This window comes from Girardinichthys multiradiatus, chromosome 20, assembly GCF_021462225.1.
Source record: "Girardinichthys multiradiatus isolate DD_20200921_A chromosome 20, DD_fGirMul_XY1, whole genome shotgun sequence".
NCBI classification, from domain to species: Eukaryota; Metazoa; Chordata; class Actinopteri; order Cyprinodontiformes; family Goodeidae; genus Girardinichthys; species Girardinichthys multiradiatus.
In genome coordinates this window covers 28,936,371-28,948,632 of record NC_061812.1, presented here as the reverse complement: position 1 = coordinate 28,948,632, position 12,262 = coordinate 28,936,371, and the positions used below count along the sequence as shown (strand labels likewise).

General features: G+C 38.2%; 1 protein-coding gene across 2 annotated transcripts in view; it reads left to right on the top strand.

Moving 5' to 3' along the window:
• The window catches only part of LOC124856185 (zinc finger protein 385A-like), a 56,899-nt gene extending 45,809 nt beyond the window's left edge, over positions 1-11,090 (top strand). For both annotated transcript variants that reach the window (XM_047346450.1, XM_047346451.1), the window contains exons 4-8: positions 2,916-3,096; positions 3,561-3,869; positions 7,889-8,076; positions 8,164-8,250; positions 8,358-11,090. In XM_047346450.1, the coding sequence (XP_047202406.1) occupies positions 2,916-3,096; positions 3,561-3,869; positions 7,889-8,076; positions 8,164-8,250; positions 8,358-8,579 (987 nt within the window). In that variant the 3' untranslated portion in view covers positions 8,580-11,090. The remainder of the gene's footprint in view (positions 1-2,915; positions 3,097-3,560; positions 3,870-7,888; positions 8,077-8,163; positions 8,251-8,357) is intronic.
• The last annotated feature ends 1,172 nt before the right edge of the window (positions 11,091-12,262 follow it).

The following is a 12,262-nucleotide window of genomic DNA, read 5'->3' as shown; positions in this document are numbered from 1 at the left end:
CCTAACCACTAATGGGCCATCATGAACAGACACTGTTGAAAGTACAGTCCCTTGCAAAGCTATATCCTTTGAACTTAAACCACTGATGTCAATATACTTTGTAGAAACTCTTTGTGGTAAAGCAGTACATTCAAAAAGTTAACACGGTTTTCATTTGGGTGCAAATAAAAATCTGAACAGGATGGTGATAATTTGCATGTACCAGCCCCCCTGTTTTAAATCTATGTCCCCTAATAAAACTCTAGATAACTGCCTTCAGAAGACCTCTAATTAATAGAGTCCACGTGTGTGTAATCAGAGAAGGTTAAAGCAGGGTTAGGTTATAGAACAATGCTCCAAGCTTTAAAGATCAGCTTTCCAGCCGAAACAGATTGGCCAGTCCAATAGAATATTATTCAGAGAAGTAGCCAGTAGGGTTTATGAAAAGGTATCGTAATAAGAAAGCTGTTTTTGAAAGATACTCCCAATTAAAGTTAGCCACATCCATGTAGGGGACATAACAAACATGTGGACAAAGTTCTGTGTGCTCTGATCCAGTGACCAAAACTGAACAATCTGGTCCACATGAAAACCTCTTTCTGTGGTAGAAAATTATTTCTGCAATTACACACAATGGACAAAGTTTAGTGTCTAGATGTGGAAAGCTGGAAGAGATTAGAGAGTAGTTGCACCAAATGGTGGTTATAAAAGTTTTCACTCCATGGGGCTGAATGTAGATAGAGACTTTTTGAATTTTTGTTTATAAAAGCTGTTGAAAACTACATTTCATTTTTCTTTTACTTTTTAATTATACGATATCTTCAATTGGTTTCTCATATAAATCCCATTAAAATACATTTAGGTTTGTGGCAATAATGTGACAAATTTGAAAAAGTTGAAGGGCTATGAATACTTTTCCAAGACACTGAATTCATGATTAAAGTTACATATATTCATAGAGATGAATCATTTGCAAGAAAATGAGACCTGTCTAAAAAACAGTGTTGCTGCAGGAATGACAAAATTCAAATGAAAAATAAAAACATCAAAAACCTTTTAGATTATCAGGTTTGAACTGATGCTTTATTGTGCACTTCCTCTACCAGTTTCTGCACCTTTTCCATCAGCATCTGACTGCCGCAGGCAAACCCCTTTTAGATAATCCCACCACTAAATCATCATCATCAACTCACTACTGCGATTTGGTGGTAAAGGAGGGCATGAAAATTCAGAGGCTGATCTTGACTGACAGCTTCATCAGCACATCCTACCAGCAAACCATCTTCTCAGCTTGTCCCATCAGCAGAGGGACCCACAAACTCAGGACAAATTCAGTGCCTGCAGTAGACAAAAAGAGTTCAATGGAGGTTACCTTAGTGGCCATTTTTTTTTCTTGTCAGCTCTTGGTAGTTGCAAGTCAAATAGTGAAAAATCTGATTTTTCGGGATTGGTATTTCTCCACTCTTTGTTCCTTCCTTAAAAAGCCCTCAGATGTCGTCTTCAAATACAACTAAATTTACTAAACGTAAAAAATGTTTTAAGTTTAAAGCGAATTGACATGGTTTATAAAACCCACATTGTAAACTAAGCTAACTGCTTGACTGAAAAATAAAAAATGTAATTTCTTCTTATGTTTTGTTGCAAAACAGCTTCAGTTAGTGGAAACCAGTGAGTGGTAGAAAAGAAGAAATGATGTATATTTTATATTTTCTGTTGTTTAAAATGAAACAAATCAATAATTATTCCTAACTCTGATAAAGTAATACAATATATTAACTTTTACAGTAACAATAATGTTATCTGAGCCATTTATGCAAGACTTAAGCAACATTATAGAATAAACACTAAACTTGTTGGGAGATGTCCTGTAGCTTTTGAGCAAAATATTTTCTGTATTTGTCATTCTGATCTTTATTGAGTGTAACAGCTGGTTAATTAGTTTGAGTAAAACCAAATACGCATCTAATTAGTATGGGTTTTATTTGAAGTTTATAGCTTTTTATTATCTCTTATAGATTATTAACTTATTTCATATTTACCAACCTTTATATAGTCTATTAATATTTTATAATTTTACTGCTGTTAAGGCTATTAACATTCATAGCGAAAACTGTCATCTGTTTTAAAACTGCTCTTTAATGTTCTGGATTTCATTACCAGCTACTCATGTTTTTGTATGTTTACTATGTATAGTTTTAATTTTCCAGTTTTTATTTTTATTATGTTATTTTATCTTTCTCCTTATAAAAATATACATATATCACTAGTATTTTCTCACTAATCTACAGAATTGTGTTTCCACAGTTCCTTATTCACTATAATAGTATAATTTCTCTCACTACATGTATAATAATAATATTAATATAGTTATTTGTTTTGTCAATTTGTTTATTTCATTTAATCAGTTTAATAATTTAATTGTGTGTGTCTCTAGTGGTTTAGTGTCTGTCCTTCTGTTTATAACATCTGTAGAGCACTTTGTGTTATACCTGACTGTTATAAAGTTTGATTGACTGATCTACTAAGGTAGTGAGCCTGCAGTCGCTGTCTAACCTACATGCAGCTGGTAGCCTTCAAACTCTACAGAGTGATGAGTGATGAGTGATGAGTGATGTTTTCACACAATAACTCCGGGTGTTTTAAGCAACCAGAAATATTTACAATTTGTTGCAAGCAAGAAAAAAGAGTAGCAGTCTTCTTTCAGCCAGCTGAGCAGCAGATTGCAGCATCATTATCACTTTTTTTTGTATCTTAATAAAATGATTTTAAACCACAGGAACAATATGATGGAAAGTTTTAAATATACCCTTAATATTAGTAGCTGACCCATGCGTTGTCCAGTGCGATCTCCTGGGCTGCTGAATATTGACTTTAGAAAAATAGATAAACTACTAGATTTATTTAATGTGATCTTGCCATGTATATTTTTTGTCCAGAGTCAAGCAGAGGCCCACTATAAGGGGAACCGCCATGCTCGAAGGGTGAAGGGCATCGAGACATCCAAGACATCACGTCTCCAGGATGGAGATAAACAGCAGGCTCCACCTCCAACCTCTCCATCCCCACCAGGCCTTGCACCATCCAGCCCGATGCCTGATCCTCATCCTAACAAGCAGGGTGAGGGTTGTCATTTTAAATAGATATGGCACATCCACAACTGAGAGAAAACATCAATAAATCTGCAGTGTAAAGGCATGTAAAATAAAAAAGAATAAAAATTTAAGTGTCTTTGTGTCACTTTAATTAAAAAAATTAACTAACTTGCAATTTGATGTATAGTTAATATGTTACTTGTTTTGTTTTTACCTACACACCTCATAGAAAGATGTGTTTAAACTATGACTCTAGGAAACAGCAGCCGCTAAGCATCATCATGTAAACATGTCCTGTCACAGCGGGTTGGTCAGACCTGCTGTTTGCTCACCCAAATGGAGTCTCACTGCAGTCTGTTTGACCTCAGGAAAACAGCAACCACAGCACTACTGCTGGAGGGGTGGCATGGACTTTTATATCATGACTGGATCATCACTGTATGACAAGATAAATAATATACTGACAAGAAATATTTCTGCTGCTTACAGATGATCCTCAGTCCTGTCCCAGCCTGAAAGAGTCACCCTTGACCTCTAACTACCTACCAACTACTTTGATGAACTCAGCAGACGCAGAATCATCTGTCGGCATGCCTTTGCCATCCTCTCCCTCCTCTTCAGCAGCCCTCAGTAGCTCCTCTGGGGACCCATCAGTGGCTGCTATACCTGACACCCCCTCCCCAGCACCGAGCCCGTCTTCGGGAGAGTCAGAGGAAGAGAAAGCCAAGAAGCTTCTGTACTGCTCTCTCTGCAAAGTAGCAGTTAATTCCCTCTCACAGCTGGAGGCACATAACAAAGGTTGGTTCAATATCTAGAAGCTTCATTAGACCATATAAACAAATGTGGGAACTGAATCTTTACAGCTTTTAGAAGTACGTAAAAAACCAAAGGTTAGTTGTGAGACTAACACAAGTGTTTTAGCGCCTCTTAGTGGTCTGAAATTCAGTGTCACTTTTTGTTTCACTGAATACATAACCATAATTAACAGAAATAAAGGCTTGAAAACATCATTCTGCATGCAGTTAATCTATATAATGTGTTTCACCTAGTAAATTGAGTAACTGAAATAAGTTTACTTTTCAAAAATATTTGAATTGATTAAATACGACTATATCAAATCTAATCTCACCCACTTAGTGTATTCAGGAAAAAAATGTCACATCTAAAACCTGAAATGTGGCTTCTGAACCTTCTGAGGTTTCTCTCCTTTTACATGTAGCCCAAGAGGATTCCTCAGCTATAATAGAAATGCAAATTAACATCCTACCACTTCAAGGACTTTTTATCCTCATGGGCTTAAAACATGATTGTAGGAGTCAAACCTGCAATGTCTCATAAGAAATGGGAAACAAGGACAAGTGGTATGCAGTGCAGAACCCAGTGTTTGTTTGAAGTCCATACTATTATTATAAAAAAAACTTTAAAAAAAAGCATTTTTATTCAAGTATACTGATTATCTCACAAAGGAAACATTTAATATTTTTGCTCAGTTATAGGCATGACAAATGTTTCTTTCTTCAAAATTATTGGCACTCTTAATAAAGATGTGTTCAAAGCTTTAAAATACATTTATGTTTTATGACTATTCTCTGGGAAGGAGTCCTATATTTAGAAATAATAATATATTAACAAAATAACCTGCGGAACACCATCTCCTATAATATTTCATAAGGATGGAGCACAAACAAAGAGGGATCTTTGACCATTCCTCCCTGCACAGTATCTCTAGAGCCAAGAAGAGGAAGGTTGTCCTTCCTATAGGATACAAAACAAGGAAATTGAGGTAAAGGACAATGGAAGAAAGTTCTGTTCAGTTAAGGTTTATTTTGTCGTATGTTATGGATTAATATCATGCTGATACACCCAGTGACGACCCCTTTTTCAGGTTTCTGGCAGAGTCCAGAACATTCTAATTTAAAATGACTGTCTGATTATGTGATGCCATGCACTGTATCAAGGTTCCCAGGGCCTTTGGATGAGAAACAGGCTCTAAGCATCACAGATCCTCCACTATACAGGTCCTTCTCAAAATATTAACATATTGTGATAAAGTTCATAACTTTCCATAATGTCATAATGAAAATTTAACATTCATATATTTTAGATTAATTGCACACTAACTGAAATATTTCAGGTCTTTTATTGTCTTAATACGGATGATTTTGGCATACAGCTCATGAAAACCCAAAATTCCTATCTCACAAAATTAGCATATCATTAAAAGGGTCTCTAAACTGAGCTATGAACCTAATCATCTGAATCAACGAGTTAACTCTAAACACCTGCAAAAGATTCCTGAGGCCTTTAAAACTCCCAGCCTGGTTCATCACTCAAAACCCCAATCATGGGTAAGACTGCCGACCTGACTGCTGTCCAGAAGGCCACTATTGACACCCTCAAGCAAGAGGGTAAGACACAGAAAGAAATTTCTGAACAAATAGGCTGTTCCCAGAGTGCTGTATCAAGGCACCTCAGTGGGAAGTCTGTGGGAAGGAAAAAGTGTGGCAGAAAACGCTGCACAACGAGAAGAGGTGACCAGACCCTGAGGAAGATTGTGGAGAAGGGCCGATTCCAGACCTTGGGGGACCTGCGGAAGCAGTGGACTGAGTCTGGAGTAGAAACATCCAGAGCCACCGTGCACAGGCGTGTGCAGGAAATGGGCTACAGGTGCCGCATTCCCCAGACCTGGGCTACAGAGAAGCAGCACTGGACTGTTGCTCAGTGGTCCAAAGTACTTTTTTCGGATGAAAGCAAATTCTGCATGTCATTCGGAAATCAAGGTGCTAGAGTCTGGAGGAAGACTGGGGAGAAGGAAATGCCAAAATGCCAGAAGTCCAGTGTCAAGTACCCACAGTCAGTGATGGTCTGGGGTGCCGTGTCAGCTGCTGGTGTTGGTCCACTGTGTTTTATCAAGGGCAGGGTCAATGCAGCTAGCTATCAGGAGATTTTGGAGCACTTCATGCTTCCATCTGCTGAAAAGCTTTATGGAGATGAAGATTTCATTTTTCAGCACGACCTGGCACCTGCTCACAGTGCCAAAACCACTGGTAAATGGTTTACTGACCATGGTATCACTGTGCTCAATTGGCCTGCCAACTCTCCTGACCTGAACCCCATAGAGAATCTGTGGGATATTGTGAAGAGAACGTTGAGAGACTCAAGACCCAACACTCTGGATGAGCTAAAGGCCGCTATCGAAGCATCCTGGGCCTCCATAAGACCTCAGCAGTGCCACAGGCTGATTGCCTCCATGCCACGCCGCATTGAAGCAGTCATTTCTGCAAAAGGATTCCTGACCAAGTATTGAGTGCATAACTGTACATGATTATTTGAAGGTTGACGTTTTTTGTATTAAAAACACTTTTCTTTTATTGGTCGGATGAAATATGCTAATTTTGTGGGATAGGAATTTTGGGTTTTCATGAGCTGTATGCCAAAATCATCCGTATTAAGACAATAAAAGACCTGAAATATTTCAGTTAGTGTGCAATGAATCTAAAATATATGAATGTTACATTTTCACCATTACATTATGGAAAATAATTAACTTTATCACAATATGTTAATATTTTGAGAAGGACCTGTACTCATATGTAACAGTAGGCACGAGGCGTTGATATATAGTTGCCATCTACTTCAGTTATTGAGATTTATTTTCTTCCAAGATAACATTGTTTGATACTGTTCTCCAAACTTTTGAGAGTTTTTTCCTCCCGTCTGATTACTGTGTTGTCAAAGGATAAATATGCCCCCTGTCATAATTTGTCTGTTTGGGGTTTTGAGTTTGAGTTCTACTTACCTTCTCTGAACTGCCATGTTTTCACTTGCTTTGTTTCAGTTCATTTAGAATTATTAGATTTCACTCTTGTGTTTAGATTACATGCTGGGATTCCTGAGTTAGATGTTTTAGTTTATATTTTCCTTATAGATCTGTTTCCCCCTTGTTAATGTTCTATAGTTAGTCTTGTTGTTTACTTGCTCTAGTTCATTTAGATGTTTTTCTGTTGCCTCCCTGCACATTTGTGTTAATTAGTCACTTTCCCTCAATATTCTTTAGGCTTCTTCCCACCAGCTGCTCCTGATTTTCTTCCTGATTTGACCCCTCAGTTCATTGGTGCATTCTCCACTGCCCTCTGTAATTTTCCTTTCTGGTTTTCATTGTCTGCCACTGGTTCCTCCTTAAAAATGCACTGCTGACATTCCCGTACCATGTCTCTGTGTTCCTGCCTGTATTCCTGCTTAACTTCTGTCCTGTAAGATATGTGTTGCTTATCATTATTAAAAGACTTCTCACTTACCATGCGCTCCCTCGCTCTGCTCAGCACACTCTGAAACCCCCTCGTCCAGCCAAGTTTATCTCAGGTTTTCATTCTTGCTCTGATTGTAGATTCAGGCATGTTTGATCACTTCCTGATCAACACACATCTCAGTTCACTTGTGTGTACATGTACTCTTTCGAACTTTTAGTTAAAGACTTTTAAACACTCTGATCAATTTAAAACACAAAAAATAAGACATTAGAATTAAATTCATCAGTTGATGTATATTATATATATTATTAGGGTGCAAACAATGTACAAAATATAGGTTGGATATTTCTAGATCCTTCAGCGTGCTGAACGTAAAGGTACACTTATTTGTAAGGATTTTTGCACACAAAATGCCGTAGGTGCTGTAAGGAATTACAAGTTCTCTTGAATTATTATACAACACAAGTTCATTGTTGTTACCAAAAAGAACAATAAACTAACATAAAATTATGTTGAAAGTAGTACTATATCTGCCAAATATATTACCTATTGTTCTGCTGTTCCCAGGGACCAAACACAAAACTATCCTGGAGGCTCGAAGTGGACTGGGACCCATCAAAGCATACCCACGCTTGGGTCCTAAACCCAGCCCTGAGCAGGGAGGGGAACTCTCCTCTGATCCAAACACTCAGGAACGCACCTTCCACTGTGAGATATGTAACGTCAGAGTCAACTCTGAGCTGCAGCTTAAACAGGTAAAAAACACACACACATAACCAAGACCCAGGGACAGGTGGCTTACTAAAAAGTTACACTTGTTCTACTTTTCTTTTATGTTGCAGCATATATCGAGCAGAAGGCATCGAGACGGAGTTGCGGGTAAACCTAATCCTCTTCTCAGTAGACACAAGAAGCGCACAGACTTTATGGTATATATTTATTTATTTTGTTTGTCTATTGTTTCAGCTGCTGATCAGAGTTTATTTTTAAATGCACCAGTACCTAAGGTGACATTCTCCTTTTTTGTCTCTCAAAGGAACTTTCAAAAACTCTAGGGCCTGGACTTTTACCAAGTCCTCTGGCTGTTGCAGCAGCGATGGCAGCTGCAGCGTCATCGAATCAGCTGGCCCTACGCCCCCCTGGACTGACCTCCCACCCTCACCCACATCTACTACAGGGAACACCCCTCAGCTTGCTGAGGCCAGCCCCGGGTCCCATCCGCACCACACATGGGCCCATCCTTTTCACTCCTTACTAACAGTGAGGTAATAAAGATGAATCAGGAAGAAGCACACTGTGAACTGGAGGCAACCATGCGCCACTGAAAGCCAAACTGGCTGGTCTGGCTGCACATTTTATTTTATTTATAAAAGATATAAATATTACTCCTTATTGTGTTGAGATGTTTCTATTCTGTTTAGTTTACCTTCGTCACCTGAGTATCGGTTGGCATTCAAAATCTACGGCTTTTTCAAGTATTTAAATTCTGCAATTAAGCATCTTCAACTATTACAGAGTGCCTTGCAAATGTATTCATTCTCCTTGAATGTTTTTAACTGTGTTACTGGTATTTAATATGACAGACCAACACGAACTGAACGATATGAAAAGGGCAGTGTTTGTTTGTTGTTTTTTACTTATTTGTCTTTGCAAAATAACCCCAGCTCAGTCTGTGAACAGCAGTTTAGAAGTCTAACCAGATTTACTTTTGGACTTTCACTGTGCCATCACCACTGGTAGCTGCAGTGCTGAAAGGTGAACCTCTTCGCCAGCCTCCGGTCTTTTGTAACCTTAAAGAGGTATCCTACCAGGAGTTGTTTTTAGCAACTCCAACCTGATTTCCTGTTACTGCCCAAGTGACAAAAACCAGACATATTGCTTTTCATGATGGCCACAATGTTCAGTTTTGGTCTCATCAGACCAAAGCACCTGGTTCAATGTGTTTGTGGTGTCACATGGATATTAGCAAACTATAAACAGTCAGATTTGTGGAGTGCATAACTAATAGTTGTCCTGCTGACATATTCTCCCCCCTTAGCTGCAGCTGCTCCAGAGTTACCATGGGCCTCTTGGCTGCTTCTCTCAATCCTTGCCAAGCCTTTCATGTAGAGTGACATGTCTTGGTAGGTCTGCGGTTGTGCCATATAGGGAGATGTTCAATCCTTGAGATTTTGTTTCATAACCTAACTCTGCTTTAAGCTACTCCACAACTGTTTCTCTGATCTCTCTGCTGTGTTCCTTGATCTTGATGATGCTGTTTGTTAACCAGTATTTCCCAACAAACCTTCTTCTTGAGGCAGTTGGAGGCACTTTAGACTTATCGCGGGATAAAGGGTTCTGAATACAAATGCATAACACTCTTTTTTTAGAATTTATTTGTAAAAAAAAAGTTTAAAAACAAATTTCCTTCAACTTCACAGTAATGTATCCCTTTGTGTTGCTTTATGAATTAGAATCCCAAGAAAACATGAAAAAATGTAAAAAAGTTCAAGAAGTATTAATATTTCTGGAAGGCACTGTTAAGATCCTATGCGACAGACTCAAAACCCTACCTCTCTTTTGTTCATCTCTCTTCATTACAAATTTATAGCAACTGTATTATAAAACAGAATTAGATGTAGGAGATCCAACTGCAGTTAGCTGGACTCATACCTTAGCTGTCCTTGTAGAATGGATTGCACCACTGTAATGTTCTGCTGTTGTGTCTCACACAATGTGCAGGTGACTCTCTGTGGTTTGGTTGCTTTTTAACAGCTGGACTATATTTGCCTCTGTGGGACACAAAAAAAAGATGTCATGGGAAAATGGAAATGATAAGAAATTACATTGCGTCTTAAAACTGAAGTGATATACACAGGAATTTGTGAAGACGAACCTGCTGTTGCACTATGCACATTTCAGGATTTGTTTTTTGTGTTCTGTGTGCAATGCAGTTAAACTGGAGTAAATGCAAAAAGAAAATACACATTACAGTTTTTTGTTTTTTTACTGACTGAAGATATTGTGCCACTAGTTAACTTTTTAAAGAATCCTAAATTATTGCAGAATCTCCTCAAACAGCTACCATTCTGACACAAATCTTGCAGAACACACTATTTGGTAAGAAGTCTGCATGTCGATATCCTCATTTTCTTACCCGCACCGCACAGCTAGAAGCTTTCAGTGTCCTCTTGAAATAACTTTCACACTGTGGGCACAGCAGGACAACAACTCCTTTATGACTTCTGGCCCAGGTCCCTATCATGTGGGCACACAAAAACAAAAAATAACCACCTTTCACCAGAAACCGCCCTGGAGGACAGAGGAAACAGTGGGAGGAAAGACCCCAGCATAATGTTAATTAGAGGACATGTACAGGACCACATCCACTGATGAATAGATGTATGCAAAGACTAACAAAGAAACAAAAGAAGGTCACATTTCTGGATCATATTGGACTTGGGTAACAGTATTTTTGTCTGGTCTGCCTTGTGTGTTCTGGTCCCCCAAAGTAACTACCAAAGTTCTCAATAAGAATTTGGAAATTATTAGAAGAAAACTTTAGGAAATGGGAAATGTAGCAATACCGTAAGCACTTCTGTTACATGTTTTCTGTCAACTGCAATAAAAACATGTAGATAAATGTAATGATGTTCCTTAGGAGAAGTTTATTGAAACTTTACTGTAAATGTAGATTATTTTAAAAAAACAAGAAACTGTTCATGTTGGGGCTAAATAATTGTTAGATTTAAACTATGAAATCATTAAACTGAGTTTATGGTCAAAAGAAGTGTTGGTTTCTGATTTTTTTCTTATTTCTAAATATTTTCTACAAGTACGTAATTAACGTGGGTTTCATATGTAATGCAGTCCTAGTAAGAAGCAAACAGCAGACTAATCTAACCAAAAGCGCAAAGCAAATCCAGTATTCACATACAGCCTTAAAATAAATCAACCTTCCTTTGCTGTCAATAGTGTGACTTAGGTACAGTTTAGCAAAAAACCATTCAAATCCTTGAGGGATGAAGCTAGTTTCTGAGAGGAAATAAGACATAGATTCATCAAAAAATAAAACAATGTAAAAATAGTATGAGTTTGGAAGAAATACTGTATTTAACAACTTGTTAAGAGGAAGCCACATGATCAGAGATAGTTACAAAAAGTGTAATTTGGTGTTCATCTGTTGGAAGTCATTGACTTTAAGGTAAGATTGCCTGTCGCAACATCATTTTAAATAACATCAACCATACAACAGGGGAAATCTCTCACTTTCCCCTTGTCATTATCTTTCTGTGTTTAGTTTTTTTTTTTTTTTTAATTCTGTTTAGTTTCTCTGCACTGCCATGTTCTTTACTTGCTTTATTTCAGTTCATTCTGGTTTATAAGATTCATTCTGGTGTTTATGTGTTTGTTAATTCCCTGGATTACTATGTAAAATGTTTTAGTTTGTATTTTATTATAGATCAGTTGTCTGCCTATTCATGCTATTTTGGTAGTCTCATTGTTCACTTCTTTCTGTTCACTTTTGTTTTCTGTTACCTCCCTGCATTCCCTGCTCATCTGTGTTAATTAGTCAATCTCCCTCTGTTGCCTTCAGTCTCTCTCCTACCAGCTGATTCTGATTCCCCTCTGATTAACTCCCTGTGTTCAGTAGTCCATTCTCCACCCTACCTCAGTACTTATACTCCCTGGTTTCATTATTCTCCACTGGTTCCCCCTGAAAACTACCTTGTTTACAAGCACCAGGGCCTGGAACACAGGCAGGTAAACAGGGTAGTTTCCCCTGATAACTACCTTGTTTACCTGCCTGTGTTCCAGGCCCTGCTGCTTGTAAGTTTTTTTTGTTCACTATCGTTATTAAAGAAGCTCACAACTCACCATGCGACTCCAGCACTCCGATCTGAACTTTGGTCCTACCAAACTCCAGCCAAACATGACAACCCTTTTCTAGAGCGAATCTGC